The 23508-nt window shown below is 41.8% G+C and overlaps 1 protein-coding gene across 2 annotated transcripts in view; it reads left to right on the forward strand.

The window, feature by feature from the left end:
• Positions 1-23508, forward strand: part of LOC130920351 (transcription initiation factor TFIID subunit 4-like) — a 275123-nt gene that overhangs the window by 58880 nt on the left and 192735 nt on the right. For both annotated transcript variants that reach the window (XM_057843513.1, XM_057843523.1), the window contains 2 exons: positions 444-558; positions 22208-22377. In XM_057843513.1, the coding sequence (XP_057699496.1) occupies positions 444-558; positions 22208-22377 (285 nt within the window). The remainder of the gene's footprint in view (positions 1-443; positions 559-22207; positions 22378-23508) is intronic.

Genomic DNA, 23508 nt, shown 5'->3' on the forward strand with positions numbered 1-23508 from the left:
TTATATTCGGGCCAATACGGTACTTGTCCTTTTCGCATAATTAAAACATAAGGAAAAAAAAAAAATCACAAAATCAAGTCACACGGAAGTTATCAGCCATTTAAAAAAAATTGGGAAGCAAGATTTGCATCAAAATTTGGCAAACATTTCCTCGCACATTTTCATTGGCTACATTTATTACCAATGGCACATTCACGTCTTTCGATTTTCAACTTGCACCTGCAACAACATATCTCCAATGTTGGAAACCTCTGATGGTGGTCATCTATTTTATAATTAAAAAAATAATAATAAATGAACCAAACTTTTCGACTGGACCCAAAATCAAAAGGATGTTTCCCAGAATTGCCCCGGAATGCTTCGAAATCATCAGGAAGTGAGCCAAAATGTTTTCCATCGAAAAACAAATAATATGTCTTTTTATACTCTTTTCCTCTGAACAGGCACGATGGGTAAGGTAGGCACCTTCCAAGCAGGCAGAAGTCCAGTGGGCATGGCTGTTCAGATCCCCGGCAATCAAAAAAACAAGCTCAACGACCCCGGAGGAGGCTCTTTCAGGTACAACTATCCAGTTCCTTAGCTTACCTCACTGTTATTCCTCATAGTGTCCACATGGGGACAGCATTTCCCTAAAATGCCTCTGGAAAGTGGACTATGGGCAGCCCGCTGAGAAATATTGTACCACCTGGCCACGTGCGCATACACACTCTCTCCTATTTCAGAATAATAATTGCATCCAGATGGCTGGAATTTCTGTTTAGCAGGATAAAATAGAACACCTTTTATGCTGTCCATAGTCTAATAAAGGTAAACACGAAAGTTTCATGACTTTCCAGATGTTGGCTCCTGTGTGAAATCTTTGTACATATATTCTGAGAGTTAAAGAATGTATAGTTACATTTGGCTAGTGTTGACTCGGCGAGTCTGGGTCACATGGGCCAGCGGGTTCGCGGTCATACCCCCTTTTGCATGTTTTTGTCCCCAGGGCGAAAGCAGTGCCCCGGAGTCCTAATTGATAAACCGATAAATCTTTTGCTGCGTTGGTAATTAAGCTGTCAGGCTGGGCTTGTTACATGACAACCCACCCCCTGTGGTGATCACCTTGGGCTCACACTCACTCAACACACACACACGACCAAACAGGAGCGCAAGTGCAGTATAGCCTTAAAATGTGATCCCTTCCTCTTTGCACCTTAACTCATTTAAGGCTGAAGCTATTGATTATTTAACTAATCGATTAATCCATCGATTAATTAGTTCGATTAATCGTGTAATCGGATAACAAACATTAAATGCTTTGCAGAATAATTTCATGAGATGTAAAACAAAGAAGTTTATGCTTGCAATAACATTACCTTTGACATGCGCATCCATTGGCACTAGGATTGGACTTTCAACAGAGCATTAAATGTGAATACAAAAATAAAAACCTATGTGTTTCTTCAACCTCTGTAGACTTGCACTTTCATTTCACAAGACCAATAAATGCATTTAACTCATTCACTCCCAGCCATTTTCACCGGTGCAACCCCCTTCGCTCCCGGCCGTTTTACTGGATTTTGACTGATTTTGAAAGGCCCACAGAAAATTCTGGTCTATGGCTATATAAACATGGAACCCACCAAAAGAAAGATTACACTCTTTTCTTTCAGCAGGAAAAAATGTAAGTTCATATCTTTTTCCATTCTTTAGAAATCAGCATTAGAAAATAGCTTAGTTTGAGCAATTTTCCAATTTCTGATGAAAAAAGAGTAATTGAACTTTTTGTGAAAGCATACATTTCAAGCATAACTTTGACTTTAACACAGCTATTTTTTGCTTTAATAACATCCCTAACATCTGAATAATGTTTTCCTTTTACAAAATAACATAAACAAAGAGACAAATAGAGCTTTTGATAGCAAAGTAACAATTTATTTACACATAATTAACTGAGAGATGACGCTGTTGTGGCCGCGACAGCCGGGTAAACTTTTCCCTCATCGCCGCCTGTCTCATAAAGATGACTTTTTTTGAGCCTCTGCGGGGTCTGCTCGGCAAGCAGCACGGAGTCAACGGCATCGTCCGCTGCACTGGTGGTCCCGGTTGTTCTGCTCGGTCATCCAGCGCCTGGCTTCCTGGGCGTCCTCTAGGTTGTTCTGCTAGGTCGTTCACCTCCTAGACGTCCATTCTGTCGTCTTCGCAGGCGCCCCGGCGGTGCGGCTTGGTCGTTGTATTGGGTTGCGGTTCTTACCAAATGCGCTACTGCCCTCCAGTGGCCATTTTTTTTGCTTTAAAATGGATTTTCAGCTTTATGCTTTGGAGCTAAATTGAATCAGAACCCAGAGACGTAAAAGACGTATAAGTACGTCTTTGGGACACTGAAACAATTAAGAATAGAACATATGGCGAGATAGTGTAAAGCGCTTTGAGCGCCTTGAAAGGTGGAAAAGCGCTATATAAGTATAACACCATTTACCATTTATATGTTATTGGGAGCAAATGAGTTAAAAATAAATTAAAATAACCATGCGGAAACGGTAAAACGGTATTTAAAAAAAGAAATGAGGATCTAAGTACGAAAAATATGTTAATGATTTTTAATGTTTCCACATTTGGATTTTTTGTAAAGCTAGCACAACAGACACACATATCGACAATAAAACATTTAACACAAAACAATTGGTGTTTAAATGTCTAACTAATCAAATTGATAGGTTAATTTGATCTACTAAATTTACCTAACTTGCATAGCAAACGTTCGCTAGCTTAAATGCTATAAAATGCTTACATTTCCCCCCCCCCAATTCTCTTAACAAATCGTTCAAACACACATTTCCACCAAATACTGCTAAATTAAATTACGAATGCAAAAATTTACATTAGCCTTATGTTGTCCTTAAAAGAGAGCAGCCACTCTTCAGCCAGACAAAATTTATGTCATATTCGCAGTTGCCACCAGAGGGCAGTGTATCCTCCCATATCAATAAAACTAAATACAACACTTTCATAACAAATCATTGCAACGCCACTCTAACTAATCGAAGCAGCGAAATTTAATTCGAATTTTTTTTCTAATCGAATTACTCAATTTGATCGATTAATCGTTGCAGCACCAAATTCTTTGCTTGCAATTGACAACAATAGATGTCAAATTCCATTTAAACCATGAAAACTGGCTGTGAATGCTCAATGTTTGTTAGTGCAATTGTAGATGTCTGATCCTTATTGACTGGAAGGGGCTAATGAATGAATTATTTGGAAAATCTTGAAGTTGTTGCATTTATCATTATTTAAGCATCTAGTCGGGCATCTAACATTTTCTCTTCAAAATGCTCTTCGTAAATGACTACAATATTCTTAATTCTACGTACATTATGAGGCAATAACAAAATGGTATCGCACAGACACTAAGCAAACTAACTTTAGTCAGATTAATGGGTTTGGAAAAATAAATGTGTAAGATTGCTCGTGACTAAAAGAAAGTAATCAGATGACAAGAACACATTAGTGACAACACTGATACTGGTTGATGTCAAAACTGATAGAGAATAAAATATAGATTCATAAGTTTGTAGTTTTAAGCATTTATTATGAAAGTGTAGGTTAAACACTGAAAATTAGAGAAAAACTTTGCATATTAATTCACAGTGTGCACCTCTGAATCTTCTGCTTGCGCCCCGAAAATTTTAAGTTAGAGGCCACTGTGCTCCTAGTAAAAAATGTTAGGTTTAACCCATGCATTCCGGCAGCATCTCTAAGGAAAGTATGTTTTATTAGCATTTAGTTATATTGCGTTCACATTACATAAACCCGAGCAACACCGGGCAATACTGCTCGATAAATCCATTTAGCGTACATAAGAAAAATAATGGTGAGGCCCTGATTTCGAGGTTTCTCATGTGTTGATTTAACAAACCTTGGCGCCAACAACCCAGCGCAAGTAGTATGCCCGGCAACGATGAGCCATACTGCTAGTCGGATATGAAACTACCTTCTGTATGTGGTTGCAATCTGTCTCGCAAACATCTGATTTCTGTGCTTTGTGGCTGTTCAGACTACAAAAAGAGCCATCCAATTTCAATCTGAATTGGCTAAAAATCAGATTTTGGTTGCCAGTCTGAACAAAGTCGAAAGCAGGGCTGCCAAAATCCAGTCCTTAAGAGGCCTTATCCAGCTTGTTTTCCATGTCTCCCTTTTCCAAAACACCCGAATCAAGTAATCAGGATCGTTATCAGGCTCCTGCAAAGCTTGCTTATGAGCTGATCATTTGATTTAGGTGTGTTAAAGGAAGGAGACATGGAAAACAAGCTGCATAGGGGCTCTCGAGGACCGCATTTGGAAATCGCTGGTCGAAAGGATCTTGACTGGTTGGCACCTGGTTGAGAAAGTTCTCAAATTAATGTGTTGCAGAGCCCACATTTTGAATGTAGAAATCATCTATGATCAGATTCATTGAGTCAAGGCTTCAAAAATCGTGACCACAGTTTGGTTAACTGTGCACCCCTACCTTAAATATAACCGTTTGTTTTCCTTTAAATATTCACTCTACCCCAGTTGCCATCTACAGTTCAATAATTTTCACTATTTCCATCCATCCATCCATCCATCCATCCATCCATCCATCCATCCATCCATCCATCCATCCATCCATCCATCCATCCATCCATCCATCCATCCATCCATCCATCCATCCATCCATCCATCCATCCATCCATCCATCCATCCATCCATCCATCCATCCATCCATCCATCCATCCATCCATCCATCCATCCATCTTCTGCCACTTAATCTGGGGTTGGGTTGTGCGGCCAGCAGCTTTAGCAGGGATGCCCAGACTTCCCTCTCCCCAGCCACTTCAACCAGCTCCTCTTGTGGGATCCCAAGGCTATCCAGTGTGTCTTTGCCAGTGGCCTCCCTAACACCCCTCCAGGGAGGCGTCCAGTAGGCATCTGAACCAGATGCCCATGCCACCTCTGCTGGCTCCACTCAACGCTAAGGAGTAGTGGGTCAACCAGTGAGTCCCTCCCGACCGAGCTTTTCACCCTATCTCTAAGGGAGAGCCTGGACACCCTGCAGAGGAAACGTATTCCGGCCGCTTGTATCCGGGATCTTGTTCTTTTGGTCACGACCCAAAGCTCTTGACTATAGGTGAAGGTAGGAATGTAAATCGGGAGCTTCCCCTTTCGGCTCAGCTCCTTCTTCACCACAACGGACCGGTACAGAGTCCACATCATTGCAGACGCTGCACCAATCCGCCTGTTGATCTCCCGCTCCCTGCCACCCTCACTCGTGAACAAGACCACAAGATACCTGAACTTCTCCACTTAGGGCAGGATCTCATCCCCGACCGGGAGAGGGCTCGCCACCCTTTTCCAACTGAAGGCCATGGTCTCGGATTTAGAGGTGATCTTGATCCCAACCGCTTCACACTCGGCTGCAAACTGCTCCATTGAGAGTTGGAGGTCACGGCTTGATGAAGCCAAACGCACCACATTAGCTGCAAAAAGCAGAGACCGGACACCTTCAACGCTTTCGCTGCGCCTAGAAATTCTGTCCATATAAGTTATGAACAGAATTGGTGACAAATGGGCAACCTTGGTGGAGTCCAACCCTCACTGGGAACAAATCCGACTTACTGCCAGCAATGCGGACCGAACTCTGGCTCCGGTCGTACAGGGACTGAACAGCCCTTACCAAGGGGCTCAGTACCCCATACTCCCGAAGCACCCACCACAGGACTCCCCGAGGGACACGGTCGAACACCTTTTCCAAATCCACAAAATACATGTAGACCGGTTGGGCGAACTCCTATGAACCCTCGATTACCCTGCCGAGGGTGTAGAGCTGGTCCACAGTTCCATGGCCAACACGAAAACCACACTGCTCCTCCTGAATCCGAGATTCATCTTGGTTAATAGAAAGACATATAGTGATACTGTTCTGTGGTTAACCCAGTTATTCAATTGACAGTGATTAAACGAAAGTTTTTTTTCAGTTCTTAAGTTTTTGCAAATATGATGTAATATATCAAATATATTACATACTGTATTTGGGACCCCCCTTAGAAAAGAGATCACGCATCTCAAGGGCTTATTTGTATTTATTTATGTTTATTTTGTCTAGTTTCACCCTAGCCGCAGGCAATGTTGAAGCATTTCCGAATGTTGCATTTACTTGTGTGGTCTCGTACACTTGTTGTTGTTTGCTGTCCTTTCATACTGCCCGAGGCCAACGGCGTGTCTCGACACAGCTCTGCGCCACAGGGGGAGGTTTGTCACAAACATGCAACTCTGTGTTACAACCTGACCCATGTTACCTTTAAAGGAGACTTTTTATGCATTTTCAAACTGTAAAATACTTCTAAGGTGTCTTAGCAACATGTCTCTGATAATTTAGGTCAAAATGCCTCAGAAATCAAGAAGTTTGAACACGTTTCACGATGATATTTTTAAAAAGGATAACTTCCTCATCATTTGGTGACATTCTTGGGTCACTTCATATTCAGTAACCCAAAATCAACAGTATATGACCTGTAAGAGCCCCAAAATCAACAGAAAGTGACCCGAAATCAATAGGAAGTGTCACCTAGGCTACGTTCATACTACAGGTCTTAATGCACGAATCCGATTTTTTCGTGTTTCTCCGACTCGAGTGAGGCATTAACTTGACGGTCTGAACGTGACAAGTCGCATAGAACGGGACCATTTCAAATCCGATCTGGGTCACTTTCGTATGTGGTCTAAATCCGATCGGGGCCACATTTTTCCAGACTGTCGCGGCGGTCTGTACTGTCCAGTCCCGCAAATCGGATTTAATGCAGCAATTACGTCATCAAATAGCGAGAGAGTCGTTACCGTAGCGATGCACCTGTGCGTTATTAGCGCCTAGCTTTCAGTGAACACGGCTTTTGAGGAAGGGCTGAGCTTGACAACAGTCATAAAAAATAAAAATGGGTTGAGGATAAGCCTGAGAATGCTCAGTTTTCTCTCTGTTCCAAGTGAGCAATATTTCAACATTGCCTCCACGGCCGAGAGTCGGGACAAACTGCCCGTATGTGTGTGTGACGTGCACGGACAGTGCGTGCATGCTATCGATCCATATAAACTTTGAATATAAGCCTAAACGGGGATTATTTATGTCTGTTATTTGTGTCCACCTTTTGAAAAGCAAAATATGATATCCCTGGAATGACGGATGACGTCTGTCATTTGTTTTGATGGTTCTGCTCATGCGGGTCTTCTTGCTTAGCGCGTGTCGGACTGCGAATTAGTGCGCATGCGTAATACTTGAACGGTCTCAATGGATAAAGGCAGTCTGAACGGGCACGCCAAAAAAACGGATATGACAAAAAATCGGATTCGTGCATTAAGACCTGTAGTATGAACGTAGCCCTAAATACCCCGAAATCAACAGGAAGGGACCGATCAACAGGAAGTGACCCGGAAATGCCCCAAAATCAACAGAAAGTGACCCATTATCAATAGGAAGTAACCCGGACATGCCCTAAAATCAACAGAAAGTGACCCAAAACTAGGAGTGACCCGAAACTAGGAGTGGGAACCTCTTATCATGATATGCCGATACAGCGATTATCGATACATTGGTCAGGAAATCGTCCGAAGGTATTCAACAAAACAACTAATAAACCGAAAACAAGCTTCTGTTGTGATTTGGAATGAGTTTAAGACTAGTAGACATAGTAGGCTAGTAGACATTCAATCCATTTGAACTGGGAGGGTGGCAGCGAATGAACATCCAGGATTGCACTTTCAAAAGTGCATTCGTTCATTCGCTGCCAACCCTCCCACTTCAAACAGATTGAACGTCTATGGCCATCAGTGGCAGCCAATGCCAGGCAACGAGGTAATTTTGGGGCATTTCAGATTACAACCGTGTTTATTTTCAGTCAATTCTTGTTGATTTGGGGTTATTTTATGAGGCACTTCCTGTGGATTTTGGGTTACAGAACAGGAAGTGACCCAGGAATCCAAATGAATAGGCAGTGACTGAAACTCAACAGGAAGTGACCTGTAAATGCCCTAAAATGAACAGAAAGTGCCGTGTAAATGGCCTGAAAATCGGAAACAGTGACTGTGAATTATTGCTGCAGCTATTGACAATTTTAGTAATCGATTAATCGATAAACCATAAGTTCGAATAATCGAGTAATCGGATAAGGAACATGAAAAATTAAATTACATGAGTTGAGCCTCAAACGGTATTTAAAAAAAAATGTGGATCCATGTACAACAAAAGAATAATTGGCTAACTTACATAGCAAAACTCAGCTCGTTTAAATGCTATAAAATGTAAAAATATATACAACTTTTTTTACAATGCTATTAACAAATGGTTCAGACTCATAGTCCACAAAAATAGCCTAAAAATACAATAAACTAAATAACGAATGCATTAAAAAACATTAGCTCAAACAAAAACGTAGTTTATGTTGCTCTTTACAGGGAACACCTGGATTCAGCTATGTGAAATGAGGCAGACTAGAAGTCCGTGTATCCACCCAGATCAATAAAACTAAATGTAAACACTTTGAAAATAAACCATTAAAACGCCACTTAAATCAATACTCGAAGCAGCAAAACCATTAAAACGCCACTTAAATCAATACTCGAAGCAGCAAAATTTAATTTGAATCTTTTTTTTTTCTAATCGAATACTCAAGTTAATCGATTAATCGTTGCAGCACCACTGTGAATGCTCTGGTTTTGAATGAATGAACATTCATTCGACCCTCCCAGTCTAAATGGATTGGATGTCGACCGCCATCAATGGCAGCCATAGAGTTAACTAAGACACTATTATTGTGGAGGATTTTGGTAGCAACTTGTTGGTTCCTTTTTTCCCTTTTTTTTTTAAACATCTGTCGTTGGGCAACACGGACTTTCAACTCGCTCCACAGATTTTCAAGTGGGTTGAGATCTGGAGACTGGCTAGGCCACTCCAGGACCTTGAAATGCTTCTTACTAAGCCGCTCCTTTATTGCCCTGGCTGTGTGTTTGGGATCATTGTCATGCTGAAAGACCCAGCCACTTCTCATCTTCAATGCCCTTGCTGATGGAAGGAGATTTTCACTCAAAATCTCTCGATAGATGGCCCCATTCATTATTTCCTTTACACAGATCAGTCGTCCTGGTCCCTTTGCAGAAAAACATCCCCAAAACGTGATGTTTCCACCCCCATGGTTCACAGTGGGTATGGTGTTCTTCGGATGCAATTCAGTATTCTTTCTCCTCCAAACACGAGAACCTGTGTTTCTACCAAAAAGTTCTATTTTTGGTTTCATCTGACAATAACACATTCTCCCAGTCCTCTTCTGGATCATCCAAATGCTCTCTAGCGAACCGCAGACGGGCCTGGACGTGTACTCGCTTCAGCAGGGGGACACGTCTGGCAGTGCAGGATTTGAGTCCCTGGCGGCGCATTGTGTTACTGACAGTAGCCTTTGTTACTGTGGTCCCAGCTCTCTGTAGGTCATTCACTAGGTCCCCCCGTGTTCTTCTGGGATTTTTGCTCACCGTTCTTGTTATCATTTTGACGCCACGGAGTGAGATCTTGCATGGAGCCCCGGTTCGAGGGAGATTATCAGTGGTCTTGTATGTCTTCCATTTTCTAATAATTGCTCCCACAGTTGATTTCTTTACACCAAGCGTTTTACCTATTGCAGATTCAGTCTTCTCAGCCTGGTGCAGGTCTACAATTTTGTCTCTGGTGTCCTTCGATAGCTCTTTGGTCTTGGCCATAGTGGGGTTTGGAGTGTGACTGACTGAAGTTGTGGACAGGTGTATTTTATACCGATAATGAGTTAAAACAGGTGCCATTAATACGGATAACGAGAGGAGCCTCGTTAGACCTCGTTAGAAGAAGTTAGACCTCTTTGACAGCCATAAATCTTGCTTGTCTGTAGGTGACCAAAAACTTATTTTCCACTCTAATTTGGAAATAAATTCTTTAATAATTTTCTGTTTTTTTTTCCACATTCTGTCTCTCATGGTTGAGGTTTACCCATGTTGACAATTACAGGCCTCTTTAATCATTTCAAGTAGGAGAACAATTGGTGGTTGACTAAATACTTATTTGCCCCACTGTAATTAAACTTAAATTTTATTAGGTTATGTACGTTTCTCGCTCATTTTTTTTTCTTTTTTCCAACCAATAGCTTTTGAATCGGTTCTCTGTGTAATAATGAACTCTCTTTGAGGGGTTGCTTTAATTTCTGGGAGTGTTTGGCAATTGCCAGGGCTCCAAATCAAACGCCTGAGACAGGTCTGACATTAAAAGGAGGCAACGAGATATGAAATGCAAAATATTCCTTGACTACAGCTGGGCGCTAATAAAGCCGAGATGTAATTAGCGGTCCTCGGGAGCTTCTGGAGTTATTGGATTGGCTTGGCTCGGGGGGGTTACGAGCAGCCGGCAGCCACATGCATGCATAAGTGGCCTTTCCATATCAAGCTTATGGTTCAAAGCCAGGGAACGCCATAGGTGATGATGATGATGATGGGATTTGGAGGGTGGGGGGTTAAACCCCATTTAACAAGGGATGCTCCTCGAACCCTTCCTTTAAAGTGTCACTATCTTTGTGCCAGTGTTATTTTTTTTTTTTTAGCACATATTGCAGTGTGTACAACGCCAACTTCGTGATGATATTACACACTCAGCAGGAAAACCTTACATTATTTTCAATTATTTATACCCACCTATCCACCACGAACTGTATGTTTAAAAAAAATGTCCGAGAGTTTAGGACACTGCTCGCTACGCTAAATGCTAATGCTAAAGCGAATGGTATGCTAATGCTACAAATTACATTTAGTGTATGATGATCATTCAGCACAGACCTTTAAAGACTGAAGCAACATTGTATGTTCTGGCTTGCTAAGATATAATAACAAATCCTGCCATGTTTTTCAAAACAAGCTTGAGAGGGCACCGGTGAGTGTGGGTGCGGGTTGGGGGCGCAGCACGTCACATGAGTGACACAACCAAAAACTGCTGCGATGGAGGGAACTCCCAAGGGGATAAATAAAGTTTATTGAATTGATGCAGGCTAACTACACATACATAAAAAAAAAAAATGTTGCGCAATGTGAATATATGACAGGAACTAGCGCATTTTTGTCTTGTTCTCATCTTGTCTGACGAAAACTGGCAGTACATTACTCTCAAATTATTAAACTCACCTGGTTTCCACAAACTATCAGACCTGTTAAGTTTCACGATTTGGTCGGGAGACTCCCGATTTTGACCCCAGTGCTCACGCCTCACGATTAGAAAGCCAAATCTCCCGATTTTCCCAAAATGTCCAATTTTTTTTTTTTTTTTACGTTTTTGTTTGTCACCGTTTTGTAACGATACCATTCGGCCCGATACGGAAAGGGACCAACAACGAATAGCCTGGCCGTCTCCGACTTCCCTCCCCTCCCCTCCCCTTCAGAGCTGGAAAAGCCCAACCCATACATCTGACAGGGAGGGAAGAGGCGAAGCACCACCGACTTCCCAAGATGCTGGCACTAATAAACAGGCTTTTAGACTGGTTCAAGTCTTTATTTTGGAAGGAAGAGATGGAGCTGACCCTGGTCGGCCTCCAGTAATCGGGAAAAACGACGTTCGTCAACGTAATTGCCGTAAGTCTTACCTGCCAGCGATAGCTAACTAGCCTAATACTAATAGCATTAGAGCTAATGATGGGAGAACGATGACGAGGAAGAAGTCGCTGCTTTACTCTGTGTTTTCGTGGATCAAACATCATGGAATATTAAACCACTGCGGTCCTACCCCCACAATATATGAATTTAAGTGAGAAAGCGTATCGTTACTTACTTGAAGTTTAATCATTTAGATTCGCTATTATGCTAAAGCTAAAGTGTATACTATACACTTTATCACATTATATCATTATTACTGTGCTGAAACAAAAAATATAAAATTTCAATTCTAGGTTACAATTCAATTAAAAAACTGCCATGACAAAGATACTTTTAAAAACAAATATGATTAATTTTCTAAATGATGTAATTAATGTTTTTAATCTTGCTGATTTAGTCTCACGAAACCCTAATTGGAGTGACGGTTGATGAGATGAAGAGGCTGCTGAGGAAGCTGTATGTCCAAATTTGTGCAAATGGATGTGATCAGGAAAGCTGAGGATATCCTAGATGTTGATTACAGGAACAAGGAGAACTGGCATGACACAGGCAACATAGCAGTATCACATGATGCCAGACAATACATGGAGCAAGTTGAAGACTATCTCTGATGCCACCAAAAAGAGGTTCTTTGACAGTGTAGTTAATTTTTACACAAGTGTTGTGACCAAAATGAACTTGAAAAAAAATGGTTGCATTTTGCCTTAGTGATTGTCGCGCGCGCGCGCGTCATTGGGGTTGGCAAACAGAAATCTCCCTATTTGCAATTTCTACAACTTAACAGGTATGAACTATGTAAAAAAAAAAAAAAAAAAGTTGCTCAAGAGTATAAGACGCTGCTCGCCATGCTAAATGCTAATGCTAATGTGACAAGTTACATTTAGTACGTGATGATCACTCAGTAAAGACCTTTGAAGACTAAAGCAACATTGCATAGATAAGAAAACAAAACTTACCATGTGTTTCTAAGGTTGTAACGGTACGTGTATTTGTATTGAACCGTTTCGGTTCGGGGTCCTCCTTTCTGACGAAATGTAAAGTGTTGTCAAATTTAGCGCGTTAACGGGCGGTAATTAATTTTTTTGAATTAATCACGTTAAAATATTTGACGCATTTAACGCAAGCGCTGAATGCCTGCTCATGCTTCCCATAATCCCACTGTTACGTCCCACGGACGGCTGCTAAGGGCGTAACATAAAACGAGACACGCACACAAGTTGCAAGTGGACACAAATTTATTCACACAAGTTGAACTCGCAATGAACAAAATATAAAAAATGCGGAAGAAGCTGGCTTCAGCGTAAGCCCAGGCCAAAACAACAAACAAAATGAAATTACACTTGAACCCCACCCGCTAAGTAAACCCTGATCGTAAAAAAGAAAAAACGATACAGTCACTAACCTGGCTTCTACACTAAACAAAACGGGTTGAATGAAAACAGCAGTTTACCTCTACTGCTGCGGTGCTCTTATTTACAGTGGTGAACAAAAACGATCCAATAACGAATGAACACAAAATACCTCACCGAAAAAGCGGGAGTGTAACAAAATAGCGATCAAATGCACAGGTGAATGAATAGCGAGCAAACAGCTGGCGAGGAGGTACGCTGTCAAATGCGAAGTTGCGAACTCTGAGTGTTGACTGTAAAATGACGAGCGGTCAGATGACTTTTGTTAATGCTGCCTTTATTTGGTTAACAAGACTCAGGCACAAGACAACACACACGCGGGTATGCAAGCTCAAACAACGGCCTAATAGTATTACCCAGAGCCGTATTACCGTGTATCGGATTAGCTGCCATAAAGCAAGTGTCGTTATTGCCGCAAATGTAAACAAAGCGCTGCATAATGGATACATGTCAGACAGCGGCTAGTTCGGGTGGCCCGTCAGCGGCGGTGACGTCGTCAGCCCGTCCGGCGTCAATCGGAGTACGCCACGTTGGGAGGGGAGGCAGCCAGCTGGCGGACGCAGTGATCAGATGACTGACAGTCTCAAAAAAGATAACAATTAAACGGCAGGGGCCGTCGCACCACTCAGAAGTGCAGTGAGCAGCGTGGTTAACGGTTAAATGTTAACATGGAAGATGGTTGGCCCTCTGGGTGGGGAATTCAAATTAAAAAAGAATATAGATGGAACAACTTTTCACTTCAGTGTTGCAACTGTTCAATTTTGCACATCAGATATTTTAAAGAAAAAGTCTTAGCCAAAGTTATTTTTATTTTGTTTTTCAAAATATCTACATTTCAGAATATTGTATTTTCTATTTTTGAGCAGAATTCTAGCTTTGTATAGGCTAATGTTCCTATTGTTGAAAGCACAAAAGTGTGTAATAAACAACTAGCACATTTATATTTTGCATTTGGTTTTCTTACTGTACCGAAAATGAACCGAACCGTGACCTCAAAACCGAGGTACGTACCGAACCGAGATTTTTGTGTACCGTTACACCCCTATGTGTTTCAAAACATGCAAGCCTGGAGCGCAGTCTCGCTTATAGGACATGCTGAACTCCAATGAGGCACATCACATGTTACAAGAGGGACACAACCAAACACTGCTACGATGCTGGCTAACGTACTCCTGTGATCCCTCGTCTTTTGCGGTCAATGAGGATCGGGACATCTCAGTTAAATACAGTATTTATTTATTTGTTTCTTAATTGAAAAAAAAAAACCTGCGATGGAGTAAGGGTGCAAAATTTGAAGCGTGAAGTAGCGAAGGATCACTGTACACGTACAATGAGAAAATGTCACGCATTGTGAATATATGACAGAAACTATGTTGCATTTGACGAAAACTGCCATTTGTCCCGTTATGTTTGAGTCCCCTGATACATATATTTAGCTTGTCATCGTTAGACCTCGTTAGAAGAAGTTAGACCTCTTTGACAGCCAGAAATCTTGCTTGTTTGCAAGTGACCAAATACTTATTTTCCACTCTAATTTGGAAATAAATTCTTTAAAAATCAAACAATGTGATTTTATGTTTTTTTTTTCCACATTCTGTCTCTCATGGTTGAGGTTTACCCATGTTGACAGTTAAGGCCTCTGTAATCTTTTCAAGTCGGATAACCTTCACAATTGGTGGTTGACTAAATACTTATTTGCCCCACTGTAGCTGCCATTTGTTTATTCCATTTGTTTGAAATACATTTTGCAATATTTCCTGTTGACCCGCGTGTCATTGTTTATTTTTGATCTAGCAATTCCGACGCACGTGTCGAACTTGTAGGAACAGATTGTGTTTGAGAGAGCTGATTACAGGAGAAGTGGGGTGTTTACTGTACAGAGAGACGAGGGGTGAGGAGGCTAAGGCACAGAGACAGCTGCTTTCACTCTCTACTGTAAACTCCACATTCAGGCATACACACACTGGAGGCCGGAGATGCACTAGAAACCCCATACGCCCTGCAGTGTGCTTCCATGCATATGTGCGTGTGCCGCAGCTGGTTTGCAGTCACGTGACCAAACACAAAGTATAGTCGTTACAGACTTGTTTTGTTTTTCTTGACTGCTGATATGTCTGATACTTGTACCACATGCTAAATCCACGTCAACAGCGTTTCCCTATCTTTATTGTGCCTTGTCATAGTTGACATACAGGGTTCAACTTTAAAAGTTACCACCATGTCAGGTCACCACCTTCCGACAGATGCTGGGCCTGACAGGCCAGTCCAAATTTCTGTATCACCGAAATATTTTTCAGAAAACTTTTATTTCTGAGATGGGGTGTTGTTTTGGCACGCCCTTTGGGGGTAAGCCTAATGTAGCTAGTCCGATTGCTGCGAGCATTAAATTCATACCAGTGTCGCGGAATGGCTGCTATGCGAGTGAATAATTTTTTAAAGTCGTTTTCTTTTTTTAAAAACTAAATATCCTACATCAATTAATGATTCTAAGCTAAAAATGATTGACATTTTGAATAATAAATATAATTACTTACCTTCTTTTTATGGCTAGGTTGAAACAAAAGCGGTTGCGTCACGTCTGTAAACGGGGGTTTTCAGGGTAAAACAGACAAATTAAAAATAGTTCGGGGGCTTAATGTGCCATGAATCTGCTAAGGCAGCATATAGACATATTGTTCTATCAAACACAACAGCTGTTTTGGCTTAAAATACAGCAGTTTCTTTTAAAGAGGGGTGCAAGACTAGAAACTGCTTTTTCAGTCTTGTCTGTGTTTTCCACCATATATATGGCCATATATATGGCGGAAAACACAGACAATTTAAATTTGTCCGTTTTACCCTGGAAACCCCCATGTACAGACGTCGCGCAACCGCTTTTGTTTCAACCCAGCCATAAAACGATGGTAATTAATAATATTTATTATTCAAAAAGGCTGTCATTTTTAGCTTAGAATCATCAATTGATGTCTAATATTTCGTTTAAAAAAACAAAACGACTTTAAAAAATTATTCACTCGCATATTTTAAAGTTTTAAATAAATTACGTCACAATGAAAAAAATGGTGTCATAAAAAAAGTATCCGATATTTACCTCATAATTATCGCTTAATTGTATTTTTTTTTTGTTACTGTCGGATTTTCTCCGATATGTTAGATGATAAATAATAACAATAATGTTTAAAAGGGTAAATATAAGAAGAAGAAAATCTTCACCACTCCTTGATGTCTGCGATTTCTGCATTGTTTTATTACTGTTTCACCCATAAAATCCCCCAAAAATCCAGCCATTCACAGCTGTGTCTTGACACTCAGTGATCTTTCGAATTTCTAGCCATCAGCCACCTTGCTGTCCATGACAATGTGTTGGAATACATTTACTTCACACAAATCACTGCCTATTCCAAACCTTTTAAAAGATATCCTTTAAATGCATTTTTAACATTTTTTTAGACTTCACGAAATCAATCAGTCAAGCAAAAGGCTTCATTCCTTACTCCTTATTGCGTAGTCGTTTCATGATTTCCCACTCAAGTCGACGTGGATGCGGCACCATTTGTGTTTTGTCTTTGAACTCAGCACCCGTGGGCATGCTTCATTTTAGGACAGGTCAAGTTATCCGCGAGGACGTGGCGAGGAGTAGGCGCACCGCCCAAGGCGGCGGCAGAATCAGTGGGTATATTCCTCCCTGCGTATCCACATTCAATGTTGCGGTTTGTTGTTGCGCACGCTCTCACTAGGAAGTCATAATTAGAGCGCTCGGAGGAAAAGCACGAGAAGGTAGAGGTGCACTTTAATGGTCTTTGTCAACCTCCTGCCGTGGTGTCAAGTTTCATATCGGGTTGTCCGATGGTCTGTAACATGGCGAACCATCGAGAAGTGGCGCAGAGCCGTGCGGTGGGAGTTCTGCGGTTCTTTTAGTTTTTTCTTTTGCACTCATCAAAGCAACAAAACATCAGGAAATCTACCACTGACTTGCTCTGGGACAGTCCTGCAACCATAGTGCGTCATCGCTAGGGCTAATTCGGGCCAGGACCACATAGTCTGTCATTTATCAATTTTCTATTCAGATTTTTGGGGTTGAGTATGAGCTGGAATCTTTCTCAACTGGCACCAGGCTACAGTCTGTGTACGTATACAAGTACACATGCCTTTAGACACAACTTCAGTGATGTTCCTGGAATCATCAGGTATTTCGGGTCTTTCAACATCATACACCCTCCTCCAGGTGACCTAACCGGGGGTGATCAGACCCTGGCTTGTGTCCAGATGACTAACTACAACGACACCATGGTTGTCGTCGTTTGAGCCATAGCCATCTTGAGGCTGTCTCTGCTGTGTTGGCGATACTACGGATGGGTCTGCTCTTCCTCTCTTCCTTGATGCCTAAAGTATTGAAGGCCCTGGCCAGAAAACGGGCTGTGAGACCCCTGCGTCCTACTTCCACTAGGAGAAGACATCTTGCTCTCCACCCAGCTTGCTGGAAGTCACTGGAAGGAAGTGACTCTAAATCAACAGAGAGTAATCCGTAAATGCCCTAAAATGAACAGGAAGTTAACTGTAACTGCCCACAAAACTGAGAAGACTGGCTGCTAATGGTCTCCTTCTAGTGCCACTGACGGCAGTGGATGTCCAATCCAATCAAAATTAATTGGATGTCTAACGCCGTCTATGGTCGTCAGTGCTAGCCAATGCCAGGCAATGAGTTAATTTAGGATATTTCCCGTCATTTCCTGTTGATTTTAAGGGGCGACAGTGGCACAGGTGGTCCAGCAGGTTGTCCACTGACTGAAGGAGTGGGTGTTCGATTCCAGCTCCTACTTATGCCCATTGTCATTGTATCCTTGGGCAAGTTACTTTAGCTTACTTGCCTGTGAGAACATGTGGTCGGAAGGACCGATGGATTGGCTGCCTCACTTCTGTTAGACTGCCCCAGGGCAGCTGTGGCTACAGTAGTGGCTTACCACCATCAAATAGGGAGCGAAAAAAGCATCATTGAGTGTCCAAAAAAGAGAATACGAACAATTTCAAATTTGCATTTGCATTTGCGTCTCCATTTGAACAATGTCGCAAATCCGCATGAAAATGATGTAGTATTCATGCCAGGCCCTAGGGGGCAGTGCAGATTTACAGGGCAACAGAGAATGATGCACTTTGACCCCACCAAGCTCCCTCAGCCCGGAAAAAAATATACCCGCCCACTCGAAGCAATGTAATTTTTCTTTTGTTCAAAAAGGCACAAAAAATGAAACGTTCAACATATTTAATTTAAAAATATTATTAAAACAGTAAATTAAATCCGGCATTCCGCTATATTTGCTGTTTTTAATGTTTAGCACCGCTGCACACGCCCAATGTGACGTGTACGAGTGCTGACGTTAACGGCGCGGTCTTGCGCCGCTGGAGCCTTTGATATGCATGCCGAGGAAGCCCCCCTCAACCCCCCGCAATTGGATTCTTTCACTTTGGAGGCAGGATTCAGAATTTTTCGTCTTCGCCTTCCGTCTTCGCCGACACCATATGCACACGAGGCGAGTCCGCTACTCAGTCATTGCGTCTTTGTGTCGCAGTCGCCATGTAAACTGCCCCTTATTTACGTGTCACACTTCAAGTATAGACCCTACCCACCGACGTCATAAAACCACGTGCTCGCTGTATGGTTCCGCCCACTTGTCCGTCATTTTGTCTCTGTATTAGCATTGGTTTCAATTGATCGAGGAATTTAAAATGCATTTCATGGAAGACCCGGTGCTTTCTGATGCCGTAAACTCACTGGATGTGTTGCATAAAAGGCGTTATGTGGAAAAGCTTCGTTCTATACAGTCGCCAGATCCATATTTGATGCCCAAATCGATGTTTTTCGACCCACTGTCTTCGCCCTGTCTGCCTGACATCTGCTCCGCTGATATTTACAATTATCTTGTCCACACAAAATCAGCCTATTCTCACGAAAATTTGAAAAACACTTTAAGAGCTTGGAGGCTTATAAATACTTCGTTGCTGGTTGGGTGAAACATGTCCTCGTCCACGAAAATTCGGCAGGAATCTATCTTGTGCTTGGAAAGGTGAGTTACGAAATTTTCAATTCAAAATCTTTTGTTATTGCTAACATCCACTGTCAAGTCTAATGTATTTCATGTCGTTTGTCAATGGAGTTAAGGCTTTTAATGTTTATATGGTTTAGCGATAGCACTCTCACTACATACATACGTGTATGTTGTCGGCGATTAGCCTAGCAATGATCTTAATTGTGGTTATTTGTCAGCCCCGTAGACGAGGCCAGTTTCTTTCACTTGGTACCAGCTAAATATTATTCAAAAAATAACGATGGTGGAAGAAAGGGAAGTCACAAACATCTTGAATTTGAAACTATGTCGTACTACGTCGTATGTTGTCGGCGATTAGCCTCGCAATGATCTTAATTGTGGTTATTTGTCAGCCCCGTAGACGAGGCCAGTTTCTTTCACTTGGTACCAGCTAAATATTATTCAAAAAATAACGATGGTGGAAGAAAGGGAAGTCACAAACATCTTGAATTTGAAACTATGTCGTACTACGTCGTATGTTGTCGGCGATTAGCCTCGCAATGATCTTAATTGTGGTTATTTGTCAGCCCAAAACCCTCTAAGTATATCTTAAATGCATCTTACCGGATATAAAATGACTACTACATAGTCTGTGGGGATTTTTTGGTGCCCAGTTTTCACGTCGAATTGCAGCCGTCCATTTTGCTCTCCTCTTTGGATCCCTCGGAATACGGTAAAACTTCAAGTCTCTCCTTCCATCTTCTCTGTTAGTGCAACCAACAGCCACACACGCCTTCACCATTTTGATTATTAATGTTAAGGAGCAGAAAAACACGCCGTAAATAGGAGAAATGTACGTAGCCGTAACAGGTTAACACTATGTTTTGACGGACAAGTGGGCGGTACCATTCAGGAGAGTGGAGTTGTGACGTCACGTGGGTAGGGTCTATATGAAGAATAAAGCACAGCTTTGGTGTGAAGAGAGTTGTTTTGATGTTTAATTTTCAACAACAGTTCACACACGATACATCATCACTGATTGAGAGTGCCTCGGTGCTTTTATGATAACGTTAACATCAATGCTTCCAACGTAGTTTGGGAAATTCCATAGACGCCAGAAATCTGCTATGGCTTCCCACTGGCTGGTTGTAGGACACGGCAAACAAATCGGGCCGGAGGGCTTTGCAGACCTCGGACAAAACGCTGGACGCAGTGCTCGACGCCAGTTTGAAGCTAGCCGCTACAGCAGGCTGGTTTCCACCCGAGGCTAGAACTCTCTATGCGGCATCAAAGTTGGACAGACCGTCTTCTGCGTCGCCTGCGCCTCAACATTGAGCTGAAGATCCACATTCAAGCGTTCCATCTTGCATTGTTGAATTTTTCTCCGTTAAACTAGACAAGAGGAAGTCAATAAGCATGCCCCAAAACCGTACAAACTTAACGCCACACCCCTCTAGTGGCTTGGCGGTGAATTACAGAGCAAGGCGTCACCTGGCCGGAGAACCATCGAATGTCAAATGACGCCATAGTCGCTGCGCCATCACCGCAACGCAGGAGCAGAACTCAGGCTTTAACCTGTAAATGCACTAAAATGAACAGGATGGAAACACCCACAAAAGACTGCTTTGAATGCTCTATTCCCGGGCCATTGACTGTGCTAGACGTCCAATCCAGTCAAAATGAATTTGATGTCTAGCACTGTCAATGGCAGTCAGTGAGCTAACGTACACACTATTCTAATGAAAGATTTTGGTGGCAACTTGTTGGTTCCTTTTTTTGTTTTGTTTTTTTTTTAAGACAGTGACACTGTTCAAAATGATATATCGATTCTTGGCTACAAAGTAGAGCTGAAACGAATACTCGAGCAACTCGAGTAACTCCAGTTCAAAAACTGATCCGAGTAATTTTATTCACCTCTGGGAATCGTTTATTTTTGCCAGCTCTAAGCATCACGTTTTGCCCGGACTACTTTTAATGCGGGACAACGCGCTGACATCACGTGCGTATAGGAAGAAGCAATAAAAAAAAAAACTTTACTGTAGCCGACAGCTGTTACAAACTGCGCCGACGTTGCTAAAAACTACGCCGCATGTTGCTACGGTGTTAGCAAGTACTGTCTGATGCGTGTCATAGATATCACATGTACGTAGAACTAGATGCGAAATGACCGACTCTGCGGCGTTAATAAAACAGCCGCCATCTTAAAGCAGTACACTTCTCAGCGCTCATATATAAGATTAACGTTACTGTGACTTGCTCACGTAACGTTATCCCTGCGGAGGACTAGGTTTCTATTCATTATGACCACTGTCGATGCGTGGCTAACTCTCACATACAGGCTTGATTTAATCTGTGAAAACAGTGCTGTAGAGTGACTAGGGTGTAAAATAAAAACTTAATAATGCTAACTGTCAATTTTAGCTCAGTAGTTATTGCTGGATAAAACACCAAGTAGCACTGGTGCCTAATGTGCTCCAATACAGCACAGCATTTATTGTGAACACTGCAAAAACTCAAAGTCCTATTAGGACTTACAGTTTGGACCAATTTAAAACTTAACTTGAACTTATAGCTTGACACAAGTGGAAATTCAATTGAAACGTGGGAAAAACACCTAACTTTTAAGTGATGTGTGTTATCAAGCATAATGACATTTTTAGGTAAGAAATATATATATTTTTATAAGATCTAAAAAATTTTTTAAGTGAAAGCAGTGAATTAGTTCTTTTTTTTAAGTCACATTTGAGATGCAATTAGGTTGTTGGCTGTTTTCAACAATGTACATCGAAAATAAAGACCTTGATTGACTGAAAATGGTTCAATATTAGATGAAATGTCTTGTTTTGTCATCTATATTTAGAATTGCTCTTTACCCCCCCAAAAAAAGTTTTATCCGATTACTCGATTAATCGATAGAATTTTCAGTCGATTACTCGATTACTAAAATATTCGATAGCTGCAGCCCTGCTACAAAGTATCGCGATATGTCAACTTTTCGATATATTGTCAAACTCCTAGAGGATTAACAGCGGGTTGAAACAGAGATAAAGACAGACTGGATGAGTGACAGCACGGTATCAAAGAGATTTATTTACTTGAATATCCTGAATTGTAAACGTTTTTCCACAGAGATGACGACGACATCAACGACGTGGCCTCAATGGCGGGGGTCAACCTGAACGAGGAGAGCGCCCGTATACTCGCCACGAACTCCGAGCTGGTCGGCACGCAGATCCGCTCGTGCAAGGATGAAGCCTTCATGCACCCCGGGCTGCTCCACCGACGCATCCTGGAAACAGGCAAGTGCGGCGTACGCCAACTTCGGTGGTGAATGCCTTTTTCCAACTCTTAGTGCGGAAAATGATGAAATGGCACAGTGTTTGCACTTTGCAGGGAACATGTTGTATCTGTATTTAAAGTAGCATGGCTGAGGACGACTTTTGATATTCTGTCTTAGCCTGCAGTTGTTTCGGGCTTTAGCCCTGGGTTCGATGCGATACACTTAACAATTCTTTCACCTCCTTTTAATGAATTCTTCAGTGGCTGTCTGTCTGAATTGGCTGGACCGCGGGCGCACACGTATTAATACTTGATGGCTTTGTCTTTTTAAAGGCGGCCCTTCAGATTTGTCCCGTGGACCAAAGCGGCCCAGCTTAGAGGAATCAAACTTGGCAGTAGGGAGATTTATTTTTTTGGTCTCTGTTAGTGTATTCGATAGAAGACAAGATAGTGATACTGTTTCCATGACCCAGTATTTCAGCTGAAAGCTCTCAATGGCACCTTCACTTGTATTATCAGTGCAGTAGACAAGGTGTAAACATCCTTTTCACGTTGTATCTTGGGTCATTGTTAACAGCAGTGTTATTTTTGGCAGCCCTTTGAATTTTCGTCTTAGTCTTTTGGACAAAAATACTTTAGTCATTTCAAAATGTGTTCTTCTTTGTTTAGTTTTAGTCGATAATTACCGTAATTTCCCGAAAGTAAGGCGCGCCCGTGTATAATGCGCACCCAAATTTTACTTGTAAAATCTAGGGGAAGACTGGTGAAACACAGCATATCATATTGGTAGTACAAAACATTACCATAAACTGAAAATATTTACGGTAAAAATACGATTTGACAACTTCTCCAACAAAACAGATGTGACTTTTCTTTTAAAGGCTGCTGTACAATTTGCTCGTTTCATCATGATGAATAAATGTTTCTTCCATGGATTAATACAGTAAAATGTAAGTGAGAACGTATGTCGGAAATCCGAGAGAGCTCATCGCTGTCGACACGACAGTAACAATAGGAACTATTGTTATTTGTGTTTTTTTCCGAGGGACAGATATAGTTGACGGACACACACAGCAAGTCTGTGTTGTTACGTTTGTTATGGTCCGAGTTGCGGAGCTGCAATAAACGTTGACTCAAATGAGTTCGAGAAA

The sequence above is a fragment of the Corythoichthys intestinalis genome, chromosome 1 (genome assembly GCF_030265065.1).
Source record: "Corythoichthys intestinalis isolate RoL2023-P3 chromosome 1, ASM3026506v1, whole genome shotgun sequence".
Classification (NCBI taxonomy): Eukaryota; Metazoa; Chordata; class Actinopteri; order Syngnathiformes; family Syngnathidae; genus Corythoichthys; species Corythoichthys intestinalis.